Raw genomic sequence first — 26,942 nt, 5'->3', positions numbered from 1 at the left:
GTGTTCCTTGTTCTTCATGATGCTCTCTGCGCTTTTAACGGACCTCTGAGACTATCACAGTGCAGGTGCATTTATACGGAGACTTGATTACACACAGGTGGATTGTGTTTATCATCATTAGTCATTTAGGTCAACATTGGATCATTCAGAGATCCTCACTGAACTTCTGGAGAGAGTTTGCTGCACTGAAAGTAAAGGGGCTGAATAATTTTGCACGACAAATTTTTCAGTTTTTGATTTGTTAAAAAAGTTTGAAATATCCAATAAATGTCGTTCCACTTCATGATTGTGTCCCACTTGTTGTTGATTCTTCACAAAAAAATACAGTTTTATATCTTTATGTTTGAAGCCTGAAATGTGGCAAAAGGTCGCAAAGTTCAAGGGGGCCGAATACTTTCGCAAGGCACTGTATATACTGAAGAAAAATCTAAACGCAACCATTTCAAAGACGTTACTGAGTTACAGTTCATATAAGGAAATCAGTCAACTGAAATAAATTAATTAGGCCCTAATCTATGGATTTCAGATGACTGGGATAGCATTGGCTGAGCCTGGCTCCCCAGCCTATCAGACTGAGTTTTTCCCCACAATAGGGAAATACTCCTGTTTAATCAGCTTCTTGATATACCACACATGTCAGGTGGATGGATTATCTTGACAAAGGATTAAATACTAGCAGGGATGTAAACGTTTTGGTTAAAGGTGTCTTTTTCTACAGAAACAGATTGTGCCTTTCTCTCAACAATATGAAGCAGATTATTCAGTCAACCTTTCACCTGTTCTTTGTAATGGGGATATTATTAATCAAAGTGCAGCTGCTACTGTACCACTCTTAAACCTTTGGATGCCATCTCCCATAGTGCCCTTCGTTTTGTTACAGGTGACAGTTTTTATACTCATCACTGCATGCTGTATCTATTGGTTGGCTGGACTTCACTAAAGACCCATAGATCTCTACATTCATAAACGTCCATCTTTTCTAACTTTGATGTTGAATTGCCTAACCTGTTCACAGAATTGGTTAACCCTTGAGATTCCTAGGGTTTCCTCTCCACCCAGGTAAAACTTGGGTAACTTAACATAACTTTTAGAACAACTACTCATTCCAGGGTTTTTCTTCATTTTTCAAAATTGAAGACATCAAAACTATGAAATAACACATGGAGTAACAACAAAAAGTGTACACGATAGACACATTACTACTGTAGAATAGTAACACCTACCTGTGTTCATGCTGTTGCCTGTGTTGAGGTCCCCAGAGGAAGAGTAGGGCACATCAGTCAGCAGGCTAACACCAGCCGCCATGGCACACTCTGGAAGAACAGAGGTAACATGCTGTAACAGAGACAGGTAACACTAACGGACAGAAACACACACAGGTGAGGCTGAGACAGAGAGACAGGTAACACTAACGAACAGAAACACACACAGGTGAGGCTAAGACAGAGAGACAGGTAACACTAACGAACAGAAACACACACAGGTGAGGCTGAGACAGAGAGACAGGTAACACTAACGAACAGAAACACACACAGGTGAGGCTGAGACAGAGAGACCGGTAACACTAACGAACAGAAACACACACAGGTGAGGCTGAGACAGAGAGACAGGTAACACTAACGAACAGAAACACACACAGGTGAGGCTGAGACAGAGAGACAGGTAACACTAACGAACAGAAACACACACAGGTGAGGCTGAGACAGAGAGACCGGTAACACTAACGAACAGAAACACACACAGGTGAGGCTGAGACAGAGAGACAGGTAACACTAACGAACAAAAACACACACAGGTGAGGCTGAGACAGAGAGACCGGTAACACTAACGAACAGAAACACACACAGGTGAGGCTGAGACAGAGAGACAGGTAACACTAACGAACAGAAACACACACAGGTGAGGCTGAGACAGAGAGACAGGTAACACTAACGAACAGAAACACACACAGGTGAGGCTGAGACAGAGAGACAGGTAACACTAACGAACAGAAACACACACAGGTGAGGCTGAGACAGGTAACACTAACGAACAGAAACACACACAGGTGAGGCTGAGACAGAGAGACAGGTAACACTAACGAACAGAAACACACACAGGTGAGGCTGAGACAGGTAACACTAACGAACAGAAACACACACAGGTGAGGCTGAGACAGAGAGACCGGTAACACTAACGAACAGAAACACACACAGGTGAGGCTGAGACAGAGAGACAGGTAACACTAACGAACAGAAACACACACAGGTGAGGCTGAGACAGAGAGACCGGTAACACTAACGAACAGAAACACACACAGGTGAGGCTGAGACAGAGAGACAGGTAACACTAACGAACAGAAACACACACAGGTGAGGCTGAGACAGAGAGACAGGTAACACTAACGAACAGAAACACACACAGGTGAGGCTGAGACAGAGAGACAGGTAACACTAACGAACAGAAACACACACAGGTGAGGCTGAGACAGGTAACACTAACGAACAGAAACACACACAGGTGAGGCTGAGACAGAGAGACCGGTAACACTAACGAACAGAAACACACACAGGTGAGGCTGAGACAGAGAGACAGGTAACACTAACGAACAGAAACACACACAGGTGAGGCTGAGACAGAGAGACAGGTAACACTAACGAACAGAAACACACACAGGTGAGGCTGAGACAGAGAGACAGGTAACACTAACGAACAGAAACACACACAGGTGAGGCTAAGACAGAGAGACAGAGCCTGAGGCAGAGAGACAGCGAGACAGACAGACAGACAGGCACACAAACACCCTACATAATCCAACCCAGATCAGGACCCCCACCCCTGCAGCAAGGACCTCAAAATGACAGCCACACAAATGCCCAGGTTGTGAAAACAGGCCCAACTCCAAAACCCAACCAAGCCCATCCATCAACCGTTGTGTTGAAATGCGCGTGCAATGTTTATTAACAGTGAGAATTGCAGAATGGTGAACTTAACTAAACGACTGAGAGTTTGACTGTGTGATATTAGATTGCTTCTTGTGTAAATATTTTCTGTCTGGATTTTAATTATTTTTTGCATAACGTTGCACAGTATACCGAAACATATATATATTTTTTATTTACGGTTTGATACTAGAATCTTTGGTACTTCATTCAAATGTGTCTCAGGTGATCGAGAGGATCAACTCTGTATCAGCCCCTTTATAGCACGAAGAGCAAAGAGCCTGCTCCACTTCCTGATTCATTACTAGAGCCGTCTGTCCACTTCCTGATTCATTACTAGAGCCGTCTGTCCACTTCCTGATTCATTACTAGAGCCGTCTGTCCACTTCCTGATTCATTACTAGAGCCGTCTGTCCACTTCCTGATTCATTACTAGAGCCGTCTGTCCACTTCCTGATTCATTACTAGAGCCGTCTGTCCACTTCCTGATTCATTACTAGAGCCGTCTGTCCACTTCCTGATTCATTACTAGAGCCGTCTGTCCACTACCGGATTCATTACTAGAGCCGTCTGTCCACTTCCTGATTCATTACTAGAGCCGTCTGTCCACTTCCTGATTCATTACTAGAGCCGTCTGTCCACTTCCTGATTCATTACTAGAGCCGTCTGTCCACTTCCTGATTCATTACTAGAGCCGTCTGGCTGTGTTGATGAGCAGGGAGCTAACATGTTGAACACAGCTCCACTTCCTGATTCATTACTAGAACTGTCTGTCCACTTCCTGATTCATTACTAGAACTGTCTGTCCACTTCCTGATTCATTACTAGAGCTGTCTGGCTGTGTTGTTAGCTCCCTACTCATCATGTCACACAGCTCCACTTCCTGAATCATTACTAGAGCCTGCTGTCCACTTCCTGATTCATTACTAGAGCCGTCTGTCCACTTCCTGATTCATTACTAGAGCCGTCTGTCCACTTCCTGATTCATTACTAGAGCCGTCTGTCCACTTCCTGATTCATTACTAGAGCCGTCTGTCCACTTTCTGATTCATTACTAGAGCCGTCTGTCCACTTTCTGATTCATTACTAGAGCCGTCTGTCCACTTCCTGATTCATTACTAGAGCCGTCTGTCCACTTCCTGATTCATTACTAGAGCTGTCTGGCTGTGTTGTTAGCTCCCTACTCATCATGTCACACAGCTCCACTTCCTGATTCATTACTAGAGCTGTCTGTCCACATCCTGATTCATTACTAGAGCTGTCTGGCTGTGTTGTTAGCTCCCTACTCATCATGTCACACAGCTCCACTTCCTGATTCATTACTAGAGCCGTCTGCCCACTTCCTGATTCATTACTAGAGCCGTCTACCCACTTCCTGATTCATTACTAGAGCAGTCTGTCCACTTCCTGATTCATTACTAGAGCTGTCTGGCTGTGTTGTTAGCTCCCTGCTCATCATGTTGAACACAGCTCCACTTCCTGATTCATTACTAGAGCTGTCTGTCCACTTCCTGATTCATTACTAGAGCTGTCTGTCCACTTCCTGATTCATTACTAGAGCTGTCTGTCCACTTCCTGACTCATTACTAGAGCTGTCTGGCTGTGTTGTTAGCTCCCTACTCATCATGTCACACAGCTCCACTTCCTGATTCATTACTAGAGCTGTCTGGCTGTGTTGTTAGCTTCCTACTCATCATGTCACACAGCTCCACTTCCTGATTCATTACTAGAGCCGTCTGTCCACTTCCTGATTCATTACTAGAGCAGTCTGTCCACTTCCTGATTCATTACTAGAGCCGTCTGCCCACTTCCTGATTCATTACTAGAGCCATCTGTCCACTTCCTGATTCATTACTAGAGCCGTCTGCCCACTTCCTGATTCATTACTAGAGCTGTCTGGCTGTGGTGTTAGCTCCCTACTCATCATGTTACACAGCTCCAGGGATCTATCAGCACCCATTTAACACAGCTCTGGTCCTAGGCAGACATCCTCCACGAGGAGGGATCTATCAGCACCCATTTAACACAGCTCTGGTCCTAGGCAGACTTCCTCCATGAGGAGGGATCTATCAGCACCCATTTAACACAGCTCTGCTCCTAGGCAGACTTCCTCCATGAGGAGGGATCTATCAGCACCCATTTAACACAGCTCTGCTCCTAGGAAGACTTCCTCCATGAGGAGGGATCTATCAGCACCCATTTAACACAGCTCTGGTCCTAGGCAGACTTCTCCACGAGGAGGGATCTATCAGCACCCATTTAACACAGCTCTGCTCCTAGGCAGACTTCTCCACGAGGAGGGATCTATCAGCACCCATTTAACACAGCTCTGCTCCTAGGCAGACTTCTCCACGAGGAGGGATCTATCAGCACCCATTTAACACAGCTCTGCTCCTAGGCAGACTTCTCCACGAGGAGGGATCTATCAGCACCCATTTAACACAGCTCTGGTCCTAGGCAGACTTCTCCACGAGGAGGGATCTATCAGCACCCATTTAACACAGCTCTGCTCCTAGGCAGACTTCTCCACAAGGAGGGATCTGTCAGCACCCATTTAACACAGCTCTGCTCCTAGGCAGACTTCTCCACGAGGAGGGATCTATCAGCACCCATTTAAGACAGCTCTGCTCCTAGGCAGACTTCTCCACGAGGAGGGATCTAAGATTCCTATGAAACAAAACAAGAAGCACTTTGAAAAAAGCATAATGATTCTAAGCCTAACTCATACTTCACTTATTACTATTTTTATCCTCCAATGTAATGTCCTACAAAAAAATATATATATTAAATCAAATCAAATGTTATTTGTCACATACACATGGTTAGCAGATGTTAATGCGAGTGTAGCGAAATGCTTGTGCTTCTAGTTCCGACAATGCAGTAATAACCAACAAGTAATCTAACTAACAATTCCAAAACTGTCTTATACACAGTGTAAGGGGATAAAGAATATGTACATAAGGATATATGAATGAGTGATGGTACAGAGCAGCATAGGCAAGATACAGTAGATGGTATCGAGTACAGTATATACATATGAGATGAGTATGTAAACAAAGTGGCATAGTTAAAGTGGCTAGTGATACATGTATTACATAAGGATGCAGTCGATGATATAGAGTACAGTATATACGTATGCATACGAGATAAATAATGTAGGGTATGTAACATTATATTAGGTAGCATTGTTTAAAGTGGCTAGTGATATATTTTACATCATTTCCCATCAATTCCCATTATTAAAGTGGCTGGAGTTGAGTCAGTGTGTTGGCAGCAGCCACTCAATGTTAGTGGTGGCTGTTTAACAGTCTGATGGCCTTGAGATAGAAGCTGTTTTTCAGTCTCTCGGTCCCAGCTTTGATGCACCTGTACTGACCTCGCCTTCTGGATGATAGCGGGGTGAACAGGCAGTGGCTCGGGTGGTTGTTGTCCTTGATGATCTTTATGGCCTTCCTGTAACATCGGGTGGTGTAGGTGTCCTGGAGGGCAGGTAGTTTGCCCCCGGTGATGCGTTGTGCAGACCTCACTACCCTCTGGAGAGCCTTACGGTTGTGGGCGGAGCAGTTGCCGTACCAGGCGGTGATACAGCCCGACAGGATGCTCTATATTTTGCATCTGTAGAAGTTTGTGAGTGCTTTTGGTGACAAGCCGAATTTCTTCAGCCTCCTGAGGTTGAAGAGGCGCTGCTGCTGCTGCTGTCTGTGTGAGTGGACCAATTCAGTTTGTCTGTGATGTGTATGCCGAGGAACTTAAAACTTGCTACCCTCTCCACTACTGTTCCATCGATGTGGATAGGGGGGTGTTCCCTCTGCTGTTTCCTGAAGTCCACAATCATCTCCTTAGTTTTGTTGACGTTGAGTGTGAGGTTATTTTCCTGACACCACACTCCGAGGGCCCTCACCTCCTCCCTGTAGGCCGTCTCGTCGTTGTTGGTAATCAAGCCTACCACTGTTGTGTCGTCCGCAAACGTATTTATTTATTTACCTTTATTTAACCAGGTAGGCAAGTTGAGAACAAGTTCTCATTTACTAATTGCGACCTGGCCAAGATAAAGCAAAGCAGTTCGACAGATAAAACGACACAGAGTTACACATGGAGTAAAACAAACATACAGTCAATAATACAGTATAAACAAGTCTATATACAATGTGAGCAAATGAGGTGAGAAGGGAGGTAAAGGCAAAAAAGGCCATGGTGGCAAAGTAAATACAATATAGCAAGTAAAACACTGGAATGGTAGTTTTGCAATGGAAGAATGTGCAAAGTAGAAATAAAAATAATGGGGTGCAAAGGAGCAAAATAAATTAATTCATTAAAATTAAATACAGTTGGGAAAGAGGTAGTTGTTTGGGCTAAATTATAGGTGGGCTATGTACAGGTGCAGTAATCTGTGAGCTGCTCTGACAATTGGTGTTTAAAGCTAGTGAGGGAGATAAGTGTTTCCAGTTTCAGAGATTTTTGTAGTTCGTTCCAGTCATTGGCAGCAGAGAACTGGAAGGAGAGGCGGCCAAAGAAAGAATTGGTTTTGGGGGTGACTAGAGAGATATACCTGCTGGAGCGTGTGCTACAGGTGGGAGATGCTATGGTGACCAGCGAGATAAGGGGGGACTTTACCTAGCAGTGTCTTGTAGATGACATGTGGGTTTGTGGGTTTGGTGACGAGTATGAAGCGAGGGCCAGCCAACGAGAGCGTACAGGTCGCAATGGTGGGTAGTATATGGGGCTTTGGTGATAAAACGGATTGCACTGTGATAGACTGCATCCAATTTGTTGAGTAGGGTATTGGAGGCTATTTTGTAAATGACATCGCCAAAGTCGAGGATTGGTAGGATGGTCAGTTTTACAAGGGTATGTTTGGCAGCATGAGTGAAGGATGCTTTGTTGCGAAATAGGAAGCCAATTCTAGATTTACCTTTGGATTGGAGATGTTTGATATGGGTCTGGAAGGAGAGTTTACAGTCTAACCAGACACCTAAGTATTTGTAGTTGTCCACGTATTCTAAGTCAGAGCCGTCCAGAGTAGTGATGTTGGACAGGCGGGTAGGTGCAGGTAGCGATCGGTTGAAGAGCATGCATTTAGTTTTACTTGTATTTAAGAGCAATTGGAGGCCACAGAAGGAGAGTTGTATGGCATTGAAGCTTGCCTGGAGGGTTGTTAACACATTGTCCAAAGAAGGGCCGGAAGTATACAGAATGGTGTCGTCTGCGTAGAGGTGGATCAGGGACTCACCAGCAGCAAGAGCGACCTCATTGATGTATACAGAGAAGAGAGTCGGTCCAAGAATTGAACCCTGTGGCACCCCCATAGAGACTGCCAGAGGTCAGCGTGGCTGAGGTGCACCCATGACCAGCTCTGAAACCAGATTGCATAGCAGAGAAGGTATGGTGAGATTCGAAATGGTCGGTAATCTGTTTGTTGACTTGGCTTTCGAAGACCTTAGAAAGGCACGGTAGGATAGATATAGGTCTGTAGCAGTTTGGGTCAAGAGTGTCCAACTTGATGATTGAGTTGGAGGCGTGCGTGGCCACGCAGTCGTGGGTGAACAGGGAGTACAGGAGAGGGCTCAGAACGCACCCTTGTGGGGCCCCAGTGTTGAGGATCAGCGGGGTGGAGATGTTGTTGCCTACCACCTGGGGGCGGCCCGTCAGGAAGTCCAGTACCCAGTTGCACAGGGCGGGGTCGAGACCCAGGGTCTCGAGCTTGATGATGAGCTTGGAGGGTACTATGGTGTTGAATGCCGAGCTGTAGTCGATGAACAGCATTCTCACATAGGTATTCCTCTTGTCCAGATGGGTTAGGGCAGTGTGCAGTGTGGTTGAGATTGCATCGTCTGTGGACCTATTTGGGCGGTAAGCAAATTGGAGTGGGTCTAGGGTGTCAGGTAGGGTGGAGGTGATATGGTCCTTGACTAGTCTCTCAAAGCACTTCATGATGACGGAAGAGAGTGCTACGGGTAGTCGTTTAGCTCAGTTACCCTAGCTTTCTCGGGAACAGGAACAATGGTGGCCCTCTTGAAGCATGTGGGAACAGCAGACTGGTATAGGGATTGATTGAATAAGTCCGTAAACACACCGGCCAGCTGGTCTGCGCATGCTCTAAGGGCACGGCTGGGGATGCCGTCTGGGCCTGCAGCCTTGCGAGGGTTAACACGTTTAAATGTCTTACTCACCTCGGCTGCAGTGAAGGAGAGTCCGCATGTTTTCGTTGCAGGCCGTGTCAGTGGCACTGTATTGTCCTCAAAGCGGGCAAAAAAGTTATTTAGTCTGCCTGGGAGCAAGACATCCTGGTCCGTGACTGGGCTGGATTTCTTCTTGATTGAGATTGAGTGGGCTATTTACAGATGGACTACGTACAAACATAAGCTATAATTACATTTTCAAATATTAAAATGGGGTCATGGGACAAAAAAGCTAGCATGTTCTTTCTGTGTGCGAGTCCATCGTGGAGGGAAGCTAGCATGTTCTTTCTGTGTGCTAGTCAATTGTGGGGGGAAGCTAGCATGTTCTTGCTGTGTGCTAGTCCATTGTGGAAGGAAGCTAGCATGTTCTGTGTGCTAGTCCATTGTGGAGGGAAGCTAGCATGTTCTTTCTGTGTGCTAGTCCATTGTGGAGGGAAGCCGGCATGTTCTTTCTGTGTGCTAGTCCATTGTGGAGGGAAGCCGGCATGTTCTTTCTGTGTGCTAGTCCATTGTGGAGGGAAGCTGGCATGTTCTTTCTGTGTGCTAGTCCATTGTGGAGGGAAGCTAGCATGTTCTTTCTGTGTGCTAGTCCATTGTGGAGGGAAGCTAGCATGTTCTTTCTGTGTGCTAGTCCATTGTGGGGGGAAGCTAGCATGTTCTTTCTGTGTGCTAGTCCATTGTGGAGGGAAGCTGGCATGTTCTTTCTGTGTGCTAGTCCATTGTGGAGGGAAGCTAGCATGTTCTTGCTGTGTGCTAGTCCATTGCTAGTCCATTGTGGAGGGAAGCTAGCATGTTCTTTCTGTGTGCTAGTCCATTGTGGGGGGAAGCTAGCATGTTCTTGCTGTGTGCTAGTCCATTGTGGAAGGAAGCTAGCATGTTCTTGCTGTGTGCTAGTCCATTGTGGAAGGAAGCTAGCATGTTCTTTCTGTGTGCTAGTCCATTGTGGAGGGAAGCTAGCATGTTCTTTCTGTGTGCTAGTCCATTGTGGAGGGAAGCCGGCATGTTCTTTCTGTGTGCTAGTCCATTGTGGAGGGAAGCTAGCATGTTCTTTCTGTGTGCTAGTCCATTGTGGAGGGAAGCCGGCATGTTCTTTCTGTGTGCTAGTCCATTGTGGAGGGAAGCCGGCATGTTCTTTCTGTGTGCTAGTCCATTGTGGAGGGAAGCTGGCATGTTCTTTCTGTGTGCTAGTCCATTGTGGAGGGAAGCTAGCATGTTCTTTCTGTGTGCTAGTCCATTGTGGAGGGAAGCTAGCATGTTCTTTCTGTGTGCTAGTCCATTGTGGAGGGAAGCTAGCATGTTCTTGCTGTGTGCTAGTCCATTGCTAGTCCATTGTGGAGGGAAGCTGGCATGTTCTTTCTGTGTGCTAGTCCATTGTGGAGGGAAGCTAGCATGTTCTTGCTGTGTGCTAGTCCATTGCTAGTCCATTGTGGAGGGAAGCTAGCATGTTCTTTCTGTGTGCTAGTCCATTGTGGGGGGAAGCTAGCATGTTCTTGCTGTGTGCTAGTCCATTGTGGAAGGAAGCTAGCATGTTCTTGCTGTGTGCTAGTCCATTGTGGAAGGAAGCTAGCATGTTCTTTCTGTGTGCTAGTCCATTGTGGAGGGAAGCTAGCATGTTCTTTCTGTGTGCTAGTCCATTGTGGAGGGAAGCCGGCATGTTCTTTCTGTGTGCTAGTCCATTGTGGAGGGAAGCTAGCATGTTCTTTCTGTGTGCTAGTCCATTGTGGAGGGAAGCCGGCATGTTCTTTCTGTGTGCTAGTCCATTGTGGAGGGAAGCCGGCATGTTCTTTCTGTGTGCTAGTCCATTGTGGAGGGAAGCTGGCATGTTCTTTCTGTGTGCTAGTCCATTGTGGAGGGAAGCTAGCATGTTCTTTCTGTGTGCTAGTCCATTGTGGAGGGAAGCTAGCATGTTCTTTCTGTGTGCTAGTCCATTGTGGAGGGAAGCTAGCATGTTCTTGCTGTGTGCTAGTCCATTGCTAGTCCATTGTGGAGGGAAGCTAGCATGTTCTTTCTGTGTGCTAGTCCATTGTGGGGGGAAGCTACCATGTTCTTGCTGTGTGCTAGTCCATTGTGGAAGGAAGCTAGCATGTATTTTCTGTGTGCTAGTCCATTGTGGGGGGAAGCTAGCATGTTCTTGCTGTGTGTTAAGAGGGATTTTAGGCCTATTTTCTTGCCAAACCTCTGTTTTACTGGTAATATAGACATTGAATTGTTCAGACATCCTCTTCACTTGGACCTTGACCTTTTCTGTTGGAATATTTATTTTGCATCTGGATTCCGTTGGAGTTTCCTTTTTGTTGGCTTTTTTCAGCCTTATTTCTTTGGATAACTTTGGACTTGGAATTTCATACCAGGACTGAAAGGTTCAACCAGAGGTGCTGGTAGGACTTAGCTTTCTAACAGTGATGTTGACTCATTTGTTGTTGATCATTGAATTATTATTTTGTTGTTTTTATGCTGAGCCCCATTTGTTTTTTCCTGTCAATACACCATTGCACTGAACACGTTTCCTAATCTTAATTTCTGACAAGGTTGTGTGGTTTACTCAGGTTTGTTACAGAAAATGGCACCCCAGATGGGTCAATCCGGCTGCAAGACTGACTTCAATGTGGTCCACAGGAAGGGAAAGCCCAACACTGTACCTGATTCCTTTGACCTGGTCTCTCTCACCACCTGACTCGATAGCTGCTGCCTGTATAAGGAGTGAGACTATCCAACCTTCCAGCTGATTGGTCAGAGACTGCAGATGCTCAAGCCACTGACAAGGAGATGCAAGTTGTCATAGACGAGGTCAAGAAGGGAAGTCAAGACCAAGCCGAAACCCCTGCATCCTGGAAAATGACGACCTGTTCAGACAGATACCAGGACAGAGCGTTGGTTACCTGTCCTAGAGACCTCCTGTTCAGACAGATACCAGGACAGAGCTTTGGTTACCTGTCCTAGAGACCTCCTGGTCAGACAGATACCAGGACAGAGCTTTGGTTACCTGTCCTAGAGACCTCCTGTTCACGGGATGGCTGAAAAGTCTGTTGAGGCTGGATGTAGCCAGTTGAGGCTGGCCACAAGTCAGAAACGAGGTATACAGCAGAAACATTCAATCCCCTCCAGGATCAAGATCTCTGTTGCCTAAACGGTTGTGTGAGTCATAAAACAAACAATTACCGGAAGTGTGTTTTCCCCCAGGTATGGTACAGAAATGGTATAAACATCTGGATACCACCCACCCACCCCTTACACACACACACACACTACTAATAGGCCTTATCACTTGCAGTGCTGATCATTGTGGGTGAAACACCTGTTCCTCTGCCTTCATCCTTATTTAGTGCACTACTTTAAATAGGGAAAATGGTTCCATTTAGGACACTGCTTTTCTTTCTGTATTAATTCATCTCAAACAGCCAGAACTAGTTAGACCCAGACTACAATCAAGACACATTTCACCTGACGGACCAACCCCGGGTCGTGGTCGCCTGACGGACCAACCCCGGGTCGTGGTCGCCTGACGGACCAACCCCGGGTCGTGGTCGCCTGACGGACCAACCCCGGGTCGTGGTCGCCTGACGGACCAACCCCGGGTCGTGGTCGCCTGACGGACCAACCCCGGGTCGTGGTCACCTGACGGACCAACCCCGGGTCGTAGTCACCTGACGGACCAACCCCGGGTCGTAGTCACCTGACGGACCAACCCCGGGTCAGAGTCACCTGACGGACCAACCCCGGGTCAGAGTCACCTGACGGACCAACTCTGGGTCGTAGTCACCTGACGGACCAATAGAAACTCTTGTTTTAGTAAAAGAAAACATCAAACCGGTGCAGGCCAAAGGGTTGAATAGGTTCAGTTAGTATTGTTTCAACATTCATCTGATAGCATCTGGTTAATTCATGTTGGGAACACAGACCGGTGTGTGGGTGTAGACTAGCGTTTTCTCCACTAATTTACATTCATTGTAATGTACACTGACTGACAGATCCAGCAGAGACATAGTGAGACAGCAGCTCAAACCAGCCAACTAGGCCACTTCCACAATTCCATAGGCAGCATCCCAAATGGCACCCTATCCCCCGTAGTGCACTACATAGGGAATAGGGCCCTGGTCTGAAGTAGTGTACTATATAGGGAATAGTGCCCTGGTCTAAAGTAGTGCACTATATAGGGAATATAGAAATTCAATCAGCTGCTGACGTCAGGCTGATGTCACATTGGAATCTGACGCTGGTACAATCACCACCCTGTTCTCTACAGGGCTATACACATTCTCCTCCCTCCCACTCACCTGCACAATGCTGCCAACAGCACAGAGAGAGAGGAGAGAAAGACTGTCCTTCAGTTTATACATTACCTGATGTTAAGACTGAGAGGTGAGGTACAACTACACTCACTGGATGTAGTATCCCAAGACGAGAGAGAGAAAGAGAGAGAGAGAGAGAGAAAGAGAGAGCCAGAGAGTAAGAGCAAGAAAGACAGAGAGAGAGGAGAGAGAGACAGAGGAGAGAGAGACAGAGGAGAGGATGACTCTCTCAGTGCGTAGGATATTGTGCAGTGAGTGGTACTAGTCATCACCCACTGGGCTTGTTAATAAATAAGCATGCTCTGTCTGAGCTCGGTCTCTCCCACACGTCTGTTGGGGTCTCTAAAGGATTGGTGAGATTCAATTCAAGCGCTCTACAGTGCCACCATTTTACTTGCATAAGCGCCTAAATATTGTGTGCGACCAGGATTTTTAATTTAGGAGCACCAGTGTGCCAAGAAAAACATCACCCAGATGGTAATTGAATGATTACTTCCCTGTACAGCAGCCCCTGAGTGGAGAATACACTGAGCGTCGTTTCATGACCTTCATGCTTGCACCATTACAACAAATAAAATGGATTTCTATCTCATTTTTCATTGTGCTCCTAAAATTGTTCTACTTAAGCGCACACATGCTCCTTGTAAAATAAAAAAGGTCAGAGTAGAATCTTGAATACAGTCATTGTGCCAGCTAAGTAGGTCTGGTATGACTGTCAAAACTGGTCTTGTAAAATAAAATAGCCCACTGGTGGATCCCTTGACTGCATTGAGCATCAACAGCCTTTGAGCTGATAGCCCTTAGTGACTGTGCCAGTCTATGCCACTACCTATGGCAATACAGTCAATCCATGGTATTGTTTCAATACAATGCTTTGAAGTAGGTCGAATCTGTTCATGATTGGCTAGCTACTATTCATATGAAAGTCACAGCCTACTGGTCTGGTTCATGAAAAGATCAACTGACATTCAAAAGGCAGAAAACAGCTAGCCATCTGCTTCCATACTCTGTTCATCCACTGTTAGGCATGATTGCTTTTGTTCTGGGGAGGATAGGCTTCATGCTATTAACTAGCTAGCTGGACACGACAAAACAAACGAGTAACCGTCTGGGATCAGCTAGCTAGCTAATATTTGTTTGATTGATTGATCATAAGTAACTTTAGCTACCCACCGTTTTTTTTATCAGAGTTAGCTAGCTAGTTACATCCTCAATCGCTAACAGCTAATGTTTTAGCATTTAACTATCTAACGGCTAACAATGAAATGCAAATACCTTAGTCTTCTCTTTTGATTGTGCTGCTTTCGATGACTTTTGACTGAAGCGAACTCAGCTAAAAGCAAGACAATCGTTCACGTTGCAACACCATATCTTCTTAACCGCTGTTAAATAAGCTGTATCTATTTATTTCTGTCCATTGTGAATGAATTTATCCTGCAGGCTAGCTAACTAGATAGCAACCTGACATGTTGTCAAATGAAAAGTGCTGTGCTCATTGGCTGTTTCAGTATCATATGACCACGCCCCGCTTCAGTAGTAGGATGCGTTCCAGGATGCCTGCATTTCGGCGCTGCGCTAAAAGGGATTTCAAACTAGACGGCTCGAATTCTTTACTCTTCCTGGCAATGTTTTTGCTATTGACTTGTTCACTTGAAAATATAGAGAGTGGTACTCAGATATGTGTTGTATTGGATTTCCCCCAAACCTAACACCTGCCCCATTGACCTTATCCCTGGAATAATCCAAAATGCACCTCAAACAGGTATAGAATGGAAAATATTAAACAAACTTGGAAATAGTAGGGTATCTCGTCAATTAAACTAACAATAATTATTGCCATTACAATAAATACTTTTCTATAATTTAATTATCAATGTACAATACATGTCACATTCTGTAATATCAGGACATAACAAATAAAATAATTTGGAAAATATAACCAACACCAAAATGGAACAGACAGACCTAATTCATATCATAGAAAATACAATGTATTTGCCACATGCACCGAATATAACAGGTGTAGACTTGCACTGCAGTGAAATGCTGAATACAACAGGTGTAGACTTGCACTGCAGTGAAATGCTTAATACAACAGGTGTAGACTTGCACTGCAGTGAAATGCTGAATGCAACAGGTGTAGACTTGCACTGCAGTGAAATGCTGAATACAACAGGTGTAGACTTGCACTGCAGTGAAATGCTGAATGCAACAGGTGTAGACTTGCACTGCAGTGAAATGCTGAATGCAACAGGTGTAGACTTGCAATGCAGTGAAATGCTTACTTACTAGTCGTTTCCCAACAATGCAGAATTTAAAAAGTAAGACATTTGCTAATGAAAAAAGGACATAAGACAATAAAATAGCAATAACAAAGGCCATTGTCGAGATTTTCATTCCCCTTGACTTCAATGCCCCTTGATTTTGTTGTTACAGTCTGAATTCAAAATGGATTAAATGTTTATTTTTTCTCATCCATCTACACATAATACCCCAAAATGACTACGTGAAAACATATATACATATATATATATATATTTTACAAGTTTATTAAAATTTAAATACAGAAATATCACATTTACATAATTATTCACACCCCTGAGTCAATACTTTGTAGAATCCCCTTTGGCAGCGATTACAGCGGTGAGTCTTTCTGGGTAAGTCTCTAAGAGCTTTCCACACCTGGACTGTGCAATATTTGCTCATTATTCTTTTCAAAATTCTCCAAGCTCTGTCAAACTGGTTGTTGATCATTGCTAGACAACCATTTTCAGGTCTTGCCATGGATTTTGAAGTAGATTTAAGTCAAATCTGTAACTCAGCCACTCAGGAACATTCACTGTCTTCTTGGTGAGCAACTCCAGTGTAGATTTGGCCTTAAGTTATTGTCCTGCTGAGAGGTGAATTCATCTCCTAGTGTCTGGTGGAAAGCAAACTGAACCTGGTTTTCCTCTAGGATTTTGCCTGTGCTCAGCTCCATCCCATAAACATAACACTTTCTATTAAGGACAATACGTGAATTGCTTTGCTACATTTTTGATGTGTTGCAAACAGTATGCATGTATTGGAATACTTTTATTCTGAACAGGCTTCCTTCTTTTCACTCTGTCAATTAGGTTAGTATTGTGGAGTAAGACAATGTTTTGATCCATCCTCAGTTTTCTCCTATAAGAGCTATTAAACTCTGTAACTGTTTTAAAGTAACCATTAGCTTCCTTTCCAACTGAGTTAAGAAGGACGCATGTATCTTTGTAGTGACTGTGTGTATTGATAAAGGACAACAACCCTAAGCACACAGACAAGACAAAGCAGGAGTGGCTTCAGGACAAGTCTTTGAATGCTTTTGTGTGGCCCAGCCTGAACATCTCTGGAGAGACCTGAAAATAGCTGTGCAGCAACGCTCCTCATCCAACCTTATAGAGTTTGAGAGGATCTGCAGAGACGAATGGGAGAAACTCCGAAAATACAGGTGTGCCAAGCTTGTAGCGTCATACCCAAGAAGACTCGAGGCTGTCATACCCAAGAAATGTGATATTTCAGTAAAAATATATATATACATTTGCAAACATTTCTAAAAATCTGTTTGTGCTTCATCATTATGGGGTATTGTGTGTAGATTGATGAGGGGGGAAAACATTGTAATCCATTTTAGAATAAGGCTGTAACATTGCAAAATGTGGAAAAAGTAAAGAGGTCTGAATACTTACGGAATGCACCGTAAATTACAGCCACTGACAAAGCACATGCCTACTATCGTTACATCGTAGCTCAGCAACAAAGAGTGGTTTCATCACAGTAACACATTCAGAGATCAATTTATAGCCATTATTCTAAAATAATTCATAGATTTTAAACAATCAATTTCTGTTTCTCATAGACAGGCAATATTCAGTTGAGATGAAAGGCGAGTTCCTAACGACTTCAGAAAGCCAAGCTAGAGCTCTGTGAGAAGTCCACAGCAATGGAGGTAGACATTTTCTAATATGTATTTTTCCGTTATAAGGACAGTGAAATCTTATACTTAGTCGTTTTATAATTTGATTATGCAATATTTAGAAAGCTTATCAGTCATTTCAAGCCTTATTCATAAAGTGTATTTTTAATTTGTTACATCTTATAAAAAATGTCACACTTGTATCGTATTCGTACTGCGTACTTGAGCTTGTTTCGTCAGAAGTGACTAGACCTCAGCAATGTGTAACTATTTTCACCCGAAAAGTGAGATTTGAACCTTTCATGGATTATGCAGCATTACTAGTTATTGTTTATGGCCCTCGTGATAAATAATAACTTTTGGGGATTACGTAAATTACATTTTCGATTACATTTAGTGAATGCTACCATGATTACGAATAATCCTTGAATTAATCATGAATAACGAGTGAGAAAGTTACAGAGAAAGTTACCCCAAGATATGCTAACCCTGTATTTTTATTGGGGTGGGGTTAGCATATCTTGGGGGAATGATATTTGTGCATCTGTAACTTTCTCACTCATCATTATTCAATATTCATTCAGGATTATACGTAATCATGGTAGCATCCACATTAATGTAGAAACGTTTAGAAATATATTCGACTCTTATTTACCATAAAAGTGACTCCAAAATGACACAATACATTATTTATCATGAATTTCTATTGGTCACGACATAATCTGAAACACAACCAAAACAAACAGCAAATGCATCCACCATGTTTGCGTGCTATGAACTTGGCATCAAATACAACCGTCTGACTACTTTAATACACATATAAGTGAATGTGTCCCGAATAGTTTTGGTCCCCAAAATGGGGGGATTATGTACAAAAAGAGCTGTAATTTCTAAACGGTTCACCTGATATGGATGAAAATACCCTCAAATTAAAGTAGTCTGCACTTTAACCTCATAGTCATTGTATAATTTAAAATCCAAAGTGCTGGAAAACAGAGGCAAAACAACAACAAATGGGTCACCGCCCCAATTCTTTTGTAGCTCATTGTAAATACAGTACATATATGTATGTATGTATGTATGTATGTATGTATGTATGTATGTATGTATGTATGTATGTATGTATGTATGTATGTATGTATGTATGTATGTATGTATGTATGTATATATGTATGTATGTATGTATGTATGTATGTATGTATGTATGTATGTATGTATGTATGTATGTATGTATGTATGTATGTATGTATGTATGTATGTATGTATGTATGTATGTAGTATTAGAGTGAGGCAGTGGTAGAGTGGTATAGTGAGGTAGTGGTATAGTGTGGTAGTGGTAGAGTGAGGTAGAGTGAGGTAGTGGTATAGTGAGGTAGTGGTGAATGAGGCAGTGGTAGAGTGAGGTAGTGGTAGAGTGAGGTAGTGGTAGAGTGAAGTAGTGGTAGAGTGAGGTAGTGGTAGAGTGAGGTAGTGGTAGAGTGAGGTAATGGTAGAGTGAAGTAGTGGTAGAGTGGTATAGTGTGGTAGTGGTAGAGTGTGGTAGTGGTAGAGAGAGGTAGTGGTATAGTGAGGTAGTGGTGAATGAGGCAGTGGTATAGTGTGGTAGTGGTATAGTGTGGTAGTGGTAGAGTGAGGTAGTGGTAGAGTGAGGTAGTGGTAGAGTGGTATAGTGTGGTAGTGGTAGAGTGAGGTAGTGGTAGAGTGAGGCAGTGGTAGAGTGAGGCAGTGGTATAGTGAGGTAGTGGTAGAGTGAGATAGTGGTAGAGTGAGGTAGTGGTAGAGTGAGGTAGTGGTAGAGTGAGGTAGTGGTAGAGTGGTATAATGTGGTAGTGGTATCGTGTGGTAGTGGTATAGTGTGGTAGTGGTAGAGTGAGGTAGTGGTATAGTGTGGTAGTGGTAGAGTGAGGTAGTGGTAGAGTGAGGTAGTGGTAGAGTGAGGTGGCGGTAGAGTGAGGCAGTGGTAGAGTGAGGTGGTGGTAGAGTGAGGCAGTGGTAGAGTGAGGTAGTGGTATAGTGTGGTAGTGGTATAGTGTGGTAGTGGTAGAGTGAGTTAGTGGTAGAGTGAGGTAGTGGTAGAGTGAGGTAGTGGTAGAGTGGTATAGTATGGTAGTGGTAGAGTGAGGCAGTGGTAGAGTGAGGTAGTGGGTCAGTTTGTTATATCTGGAGTACTTCTCCAGTCCTATCCGGTGTCCTGTGTGAATTTAAGTGTGCTCTCTAATTCTCTCTTTCTCTCTTTCTTTCTCTCCCTCGGAGGACCTGAGCCCTAGGACCATGCCTCAGAACTACCTGAAATTATGATTCCTTGCTGTCCCCAGTCCACCTGGCCGTGCTGCTGCTCCAGTTCCAACTGTTCTGCCTGTGATTATTATTATTTGACCATGCTGGTCATTTATGAACATTTGAACATATTGGCCATGTTCTGTTATAATCTCCACCCGGCACAGCCAGAAGAGGACTGACCACCCCACATAGCCTGGTTCCTCTCTAGGTTTCTTCCTAGGTTTTGGCCTTACTAGGGAGTTTTTCCTAGCCACCGTGCTTCTACACCTGCATTGCTTGCTGTTTGGGGTTTTAGGCTGGGTTTCTGTACAGCACTTTGAGATATCAGCTGATGTACGAAGGGCTAGATAAATGGCTATATAAATACATTTGATTTGATTTGATTTGGTAGAGTGGTATAGTGTGGTAGTGGAAGAGTGAGGTAGTGGTCGAGTGGTATAGTGTGGTAGTGGTATAGTGTGGTAGAGTGAGGTAGTAGTAGAGTGAGGTAGAGGTAGAGTGAGGTAGAGGTAGAGTGAGGTAGTGGTAGAGTCAGGTAGTGGTAGATTGAGGTAGTGGTAGAGTGGTATAGTGTGGTAGTGGTAGAGTGAGGCAGTGGTAGAGTGAGGTGGTGGTAGAGTGAGATAGTGGTAGAGTGGTAGAGTGTGGTAGTGGTAGAGTGAGGTAGTGGTAGAGTGGTAGAGTGAGGTAGTGGTAGAGTGAGGTAGTGGTAGAGTGTGGTAGTGGTAGAGTGAGGCAGTGGTAGAGTGGTAGAGTGAGGTAGTGGTAGAGTGGTATAGTGTGGTAGTGGTAGAGTGAGGCAGTGGTAGAGTGGTAGAGTGAGGTAGTGGTAGAGTGAGGTAGTGGTAGAGTGGTATCGTGTGGTAGTGGTAGAGTGAGGCAGTGGTAGAGTAGTAGAGTGAGGTAGTGGTAGAGTGGTAGAGTGAGGTAGTGGTAGAGTGGTAGAGTGAGGTAGTGGTAGAGTGAGGTAGTGGTAGAGTGGTATAGTGTGGTAGTGGTAGAGTGAGGCAGTGGTAGAGTGGTAGAGTGAGGCAGTGGTAGAGTGAGGTAGTGGTAGAGTGAGGTAGTGGTAGAGTGGTATAGTGTGGTAGTGGTAGAGTGAGACAGTGGTAGAGTGGTAGAGTGAGGTAGTGGTAGAGTGAGGCAGTGGTAGAGTGAGGTAGTGGTAGAGTGAGGTAGTGGTAGAGTGGTAGAGTGAGGTAGTGGTAGAGTGAGGCAGTGGTAGAGTGGTAGAGTGAGGTAGTGGTAGAGTGAGGTAGTGGTAGAGTGAGGTAGTGGTAGAGTGGTATAGTGTGGTAGTGGTAGAGTGAGGCAGTGGTAGAGTGGTAGAGTGAGGTAGTGGTAGAGTGGTAGAGTGAGGTAGTGGTAGAGTGGTATAGTGTGGTAGTGGTAGAGTGAGGCAGTGGTAGAGTGGTAGAGTGAGGTAGTGGTAGAGTGGTATAGTGTGGTAGTGGTAGAGTGAGGCAGTGGTAGAGTGAGGCAGTGGTAGAGTGGTAGAGTGAGGTAGTGATAGAGTGAGGTAGTGGTAGAGTGAGGTAGTGGTAGAGTGGTATAGTGTGGTAGTGGTAGAGTGAGGCAGTGGTAGAGTGGTAGAGTGAGGTAGTGGTAGAGTGAGGTAGTGGTAGAGTGGTATAGTGTGGTAGTGGTAGAGTGAGGCAGTGGTAGAGTGGTAGAGTGAGGTAGTGGTAGAGTGGTAGAGTGAGGTAGTGGTAGAGTGGTATAGTGTGGTAGTGGTAGAGTGAGGCAGTGGTAGAGTGGTAGAGTCAGGTAGTGGTAGAGTGGTATAGTGTGGTAGTGTGAAGCAGTGGTAGAGTGGTAGAGTGAGGTAGTGATAGAGTGAGGTAGTGGTAGAGTGAGGCAGTGGTAGAGTGGTAGAGTGAGGCAGTGGTAGAGTGAGGTAGTGGTAGAGGGAGGTAGGGGTAGAGTGAGGTAGTGGTAGAGTGAGGCAGAGGTAGAGTGGTAGAGTGAGGCAGAGGTAGAGTGGTAGAGTGAGGCAGTGGTAGAGTGGTAGAGTGAGGCAGTGGTAGAGTGGTAGAGTGAGGCAGTGGTAGAGTGGTAGAGTGAGGCAGTGGTAGAGTGAGGTAGTGGTAGAGTGAGGTAGGGGTAGAGTGAGGTAGTGGTAGAGTGAGGCAGAGGTAGAGTGGTAGAGTGAGGCAGAGGTAGAGTGGTAGAGTGAGGCAGTGGTAGAGTGGTAGAGTGAGGCAGTGGTATAGTGAGGTAGTGGTAGAGTGAGGTAGTGGTAGAGTGAGGTAGTGGTAGAGTGAGGTAATGGTAGAGTGAGGCAGAGGTAGAGTGGTAGAGTGAGGTAGTGGTAGAGTGAGGGATTCATCTTATTGAACCACACAAAGAGATTGATGCTCCTCTGGCCATCAGAGCATATTTCGACACACCTGATTTGTTGATGTATTTGGGTGTGTGACTGAATTGCATGTCTATAAATAGATTCCAACATATATATTTTTATATTTATTTGATCAAAATGTTTACTTTCTACCCCTAAAAAATGGAACATTCATTGTAAATGCATTTCAAAGACGTATATACGCCATGGGCCCTTCAAATGGACGAGCATTCCTTTCCTTCAACATTGTGCACAATAAATCCTTCTATCTCTCGCTCTCTTTCTTCCTCAGAGTAGGGAGGTAGGCTAATTTGGCCTAACCAAATTTCGTAATTTGTTTAAAGAATTATTTTAGCATGCAAATTCATGTTAATCGATGTTTCCTTCCTCTGGGTCTGAGAGACTGGCTGGTCTGAAGAGAGGAGGGGCATAGAGAGCGTACTCTTATAAACCTTCAACTGCATATCTTCCTCAATCCATAAACACAGTGATGCTAGTCTACTGGTGTAAACAGGGGTACGCTTCATTAGGCTTCTCGATATTGGCCGGAAATTAAACGTGTTGATGAAACGTTTTGGACGTTTGGTTCCATACTGAATTCGAAAGCAAAATTGGGATTCAGCAGCAAAGAAACGGTTGGAGAAGTTTACGTCTAAGGCGAATAGAAGAAGAGGACGCATCGGATTCTGCAACAGCAAAGGACTGTTATTTACTTCAGTGTCCATTTCAGGATGTTATTAATTTCCTTCATCAGAGTGTCTTCTTCTCTCCCCGTGTTCTAGAATAAGGAAAGACGTATTGTTAATGTGAATGCCTGTCTCTACGGTAGAGAGAGGCTAAACCCAAGGAGGAAGAAACAGTGAAGCTTTTATTGCGCTCCGCCTTTCCCGCGTGCTGAACTGAACCATGCAGCATCCCTTGGACTTGGGGGCTCACTATTATCCCCCGGAGGTTCACCCCGATCACCGCTCCCACTCACACCGCTACCGAAGCTTTATGATCGAAGAGATTCTCACCGACCACCCGGACCATAAGGTGTCTACCCCGGCAGGGGAGCTACTCAAGTTCGGAGTACAAGCTCTGCTCTCGGCGCGGCCATACCACAATCACCTGGGTAAACTGCGATGCTTTTGGTACTAGCTTGTTTTTAGAGGGGAGCTGTAGCCTACTCAACTTTGTATTCAAAATGACTCAAATTATTATATTGTATTTTCTATTAGTCTTTGTTAGTCTTCTCTTGGGGACTGCTTATGGTTTTCCACTCAAAACAACTCGTTCTGTCATAAACCTAATTGTCCTAAATGGCGAGCGTAAAACATTGATTTAAAACATATTTGCATATGATTTACATTCGTTTCCTTCGTATTATTTTCTTATACAAAGTGCACAATCTAGATTATATAAAAAAAATATATATGTCGAAACCTAGGCAATAGGGCAGGCTTGCCAACGGGTTCCTTTTAAGTAATCGACAAAAGTGCGTTGTAGTGCGTGACATAGCTCAATATTCAACATACTTTTTGGGGAAAAACAAGATTCCAATTCCTTTGGACTTTCAACAAGGGTTCTATATATTGTCATTTAAACTGTAGTCTATCGAAATGTATAGACAAGTCTGATTCATTTGTGAATATTTCCACTCATGGAGCGAATGGTCACAATGGGTCACCAAACTTCAGAAAAGACGATGCGGGCCTTCTTCTTCTTGACGCAGCCAGGTCTCTACAGGGTATTGGGCTCATGTCTATGTACAATTACCATAGTATTAGCATTTTGTTAAAGCTGTTTACATTGATTGGCCATACAATTTGTAAAACGAGGCCTTGTTTATCGAATACCACTATGTTTTGCATATCAGCAGTCATGGGCCATATGAATTTGGCTCAGGGAAATTGTATTGGTGGAGGGAAAAACAGACAAATTCAAACATTTCATGAAGTATATGCATAATAGTTTTGCTTATCAATATTTCAACCAAGTTATTACATTTCTACATTTCCTGACATTGACTGAATTTAGCATTTAATTGTTATTAATTCCAATATAATAAACTATTATAAGCATGATAATAATCAAAAAATTACAATTACATTCAACAATTAAATAATGATTATTTGTAGTAGGTCTATGTCTCGTCTAATAGACCTAATAAAAACGACAATACATATGTATCACTACTAGTACTATACTACTACTTAAATACTATCATAATAACTCATAAAATAATAATTGTTCTTATAATTATAGAATAAAATGTTACTGTATTTATTTTAACCTATATTTTACTAGAAAATGTGTCATCATCACGTAGAATCAATTAAGAAAATAGCCAAGTGTGTAGCCTATAGCCGTTGTTAAATGTATTATTTTCGTGTAGGAGTTCAATGGGGAATAATCACATTTATACGTGAAATTGTTTGATTTACAGTTTTGAAGGCAGACCAATCGGGTATGCTGAAGTTCCCGATGTCGCCACTCTCCTGCTCACTGGGATCACCGTTAGGCTCCGCTCTCCTATCCGGGGCTCCGGGGCTCCACGGCGGCTCAGCTTCCCACCACCTCCCGTTGGACCTCCACCTCCGGAGCAAGCTGGAGCACGGCGGAGACGGCAACAGCAAGACCAAGAAAGGCCGCCGGAGCAGAACGGTCTTCACTGAGCTACAGCTAATGGGCTTGGAGAAAAGATTTGAGAAACAGAAGTACCTTTCAACACCAGACAGGTATTTAAATAAATGAAACCATTCAATTAACCTTATTTATCCCCAGGGGGCTATTATTGCTGTGGGTAAAAGTGACTCGCAAATTAGTCAGATATACAACACAACACAATAACATAGGCCTACAATCAGTCAATTCTCTCTCTAAGACGGATGACACGAATGCAAGATATTGACACCAATGTAATATATATCTTAACATTTTAGATATTGACTCAAATGTTGTTTAGTGCAAGATGTGAAATTGGATTGAAATGAAAGAAAATGTCTGTAATCGCCACTTTGTCCCCATACAGAATAGATCTGGCTGAGTCTCTGGATCTGAGTCAACTACAAGTCAAGACCTGGTACCAGAACAGACGAATGAAATGGAAGAAAATAGTATGTTCTTATTTCTTATTATGAACAATATGACAAGGAGGCGAGTGATTTTGATAAATAATAATATTCGTTTGCTTGTCCATTAACATGATTTTATGGTAGGCCTAAACAGTTTAATTGTAGATTATGTTTTGTCGTTTTAAAACTTGAATTGTTTCTACTGTACAGGTCCTACAAGGAGGAGGATTGGAATCTCCAACCAAACCAAAAGGCCGTCCTAAGAAGAATTCCATCCCGTCGAGCGAGCAGCTTTCGGAGCAGGAGAGGTCTGGAGACGTCGACCGTCAGTCGGACGGTTCCACCTCGTCACATTCAGACACTAACCAAGAGGAATAATAATGTTGGTGCTCCGACTAACTGACAACTCTCTGAAGACGTTCACCAGACGTTCATACAGCCTCTGGGATGCGTAATGGTGGTCGACGGTTGAATCGAAGTGCCTTGCCCTTGACTTCGATATTTTTGGCACTTACATAGAGAGACTGATGTTGGCCTCCCGTAGGAGAGGCGGAACTCTATTTCTATTACTAGTATCGTCCTCCAGACACTTCCTCCTTGGGACGAGGTTACTTTTTGTATGCTATTGTCACATCTTCTTTCGTAATCAATGTGTTGTCAATACCTATGCTTCCATCCGCGTCACGCCGAACTAACCGTTATATGGAGCGGTTGCGGAGGGAGGGAGGGAGGGACACACATCGAGCAGTAGGTGCACTCTTTCATTGCCTCCATTCAAATGACCCACTTTACACATATGTCTTCTGTTCTGCTTTTGTTTAGCATATTTACATGTTTTATTAGGCTATGTTTTTATTATAAGGACATTGTTGGATGTAATTAAATATTTTTTCACTTACACTTAATCGTTATTTTATTTTTTTATATTGAAAGGAAATTAGACCAAATTTGCTATTTCCTGCAATCACATGAGAATGTTGATGTTGTTGGCAGCTGGGAGGTAATTTTACCCCCAAAGCATTTCCATTCACCGACACATATAGTTTATATTCCAGCGCTGTGGTGTAAATCGTTTACTTGTAACATTTTACCAGTGCTACAATTTCTTGGTAGGTAGTCCTAACATTACGCACAATTCTGCATGATATGGAGCTCTGGGTTGAGTTGAACGAAAACTAAATATGACGACCAAAACGAAAGAGGAACGTTCAATAATATTACTTTAGGGTAATTTAAGTATAGTCTAACGCCATTACATCAGAGGCAACTTCTCGGTTCTTCAATGTGAAGATTCTCGGCCTAGGGGCAAATCCAATAGTCTAGCAATTAGTGTCGCCACTACAATTGCACATGATACTGTCCCGTTGCAAATATTGCAAACATAACTATCTAATCACACCTGTTTAATTAGGAAACAAATAACCCTTCTGGTTAAATTACATCTCAACTAAATGCTGGCCTTTAGACTCGGAGTGCATTGTAATTCTCTTTCAACAATGGTGTTACCATAGTGCAGGGTATGCGTGAAGAACGCTCTACGACATATGCCGTTTTTCAATACAACCGAATAGTATCCTCTCTCTCTCATATTCCCAATGGGCCCGATTCAGACTTAGGAAATGTATGCCTTTCCTACCCATTTCTCAGTAGTTGGTATTCAGACATACCTTATGAAGGTGTGTAATTGGCTTTGCAGGCGTGGTTCTCTTACGTGGTTCTCTTGCTCACACTGAATAGATTTAATTCAACCGCTGAAAACCATGCCACTTGCTGGCCTATATATTTTCTTGTGGAGTTTTCATTCCATAGGGTTTTCAGGACAGTTATGGAAATCCATCCCTTTAATTTGCTCTACAGACTCACTAGAATATATGGAGTGAACGTTCAGAATATTAGGGATCAATGAAAGATAGCCATGTAAATTCTTCTCCATTCCAGCTCC

The 26,942-nt window shown here is 43.8% G+C and overlaps 2 protein-coding genes across 3 annotated transcripts in view; one reads left to right on the top strand and one right to left on the bottom strand.

Moving 5' to 3' along the window:
* The window catches only part of LOC109885879 (protein tyrosine phosphatase domain-containing protein 1), a 105,826-nt gene extending 90,947 nt beyond the window's left edge, over nucleotides 1-14,879 (bottom strand). The window contains exons 1-2 of one of the 2 annotated variants that reach the window (XM_031825874.1): nucleotides 14,665-14,879; nucleotides 1,224-1,313 (exon numbers count right to left, since the gene is read on the bottom strand). In XM_031825874.1, the coding sequence (XP_031681734.1) occupies nucleotides 1,224-1,305 (82 nt within the window). In that variant the 5' untranslated portion in view covers nucleotides 1,306-1,313; nucleotides 14,665-14,879. The remainder of the gene's footprint in view (nucleotides 1-1,223; nucleotides 1,314-14,664) is intronic. The other variant, XM_031825873.1, reaches the window with a different exon arrangement.
* Nucleotides 14,880-21,845: 6,966 nt separating this feature from the next.
* barx1 (BARX homeobox 1) lies at nucleotides 21,846-25,900 on the top strand. Its single transcript, XM_020482290.2, has 4 exons — nucleotides 21,846-23,058; nucleotides 24,373-24,664; nucleotides 24,958-25,042; nucleotides 25,211-25,900. Exons 1-4 carry the CDS (start codon nucleotides 22,851-22,853, stop codon nucleotides 25,376-25,378), a joined length of 753 nt encoding a protein of 250 aa, XP_020337879.1. The 5' UTR covers nucleotides 21,846-22,850; the 3' UTR covers nucleotides 25,379-25,900.
* Nucleotides 25,901-26,942: the final 1,042 nt, after the last annotated feature.

Source organism: Oncorhynchus kisutch, linkage group LG5 (assembly GCF_002021735.2).
Source record: "Oncorhynchus kisutch isolate 150728-3 linkage group LG5, Okis_V2, whole genome shotgun sequence".
Classification (NCBI taxonomy): Eukaryota; Metazoa; Chordata; class Actinopteri; order Salmoniformes; family Salmonidae; genus Oncorhynchus; species Oncorhynchus kisutch.
Note: the sequence above shows the minus strand (reverse complement) of the source record. Positions and strands in the feature narration are given on the sequence as shown.

What these genes read in the sequence shown, in the direction of transcription:
- barx1 (XM_020482290.2), top strand. Translation starts at nt 22,851, where the DNA reads ATGCAGCATCCCTTGGACTTGGGGGCTCACTATTATCCCCCGGAGGTT. An exon ending in TACCTTTCAACACCAGACAG is followed by an intron (nt 24,665 to 24,957) that starts GTATTTAAATAA and finishes GTCCCCATACAG; the next exon opens with AATAGATCTGGCTGAGTCTC. An exon ending in GAATGAAATGGAAGAAAATA is followed by an intron (nt 25,043 to 25,210) that starts GTATGTTCTTAT and finishes TCTACTGTACAG; the next exon opens with GTCCTACAAGGAGGAGGATT.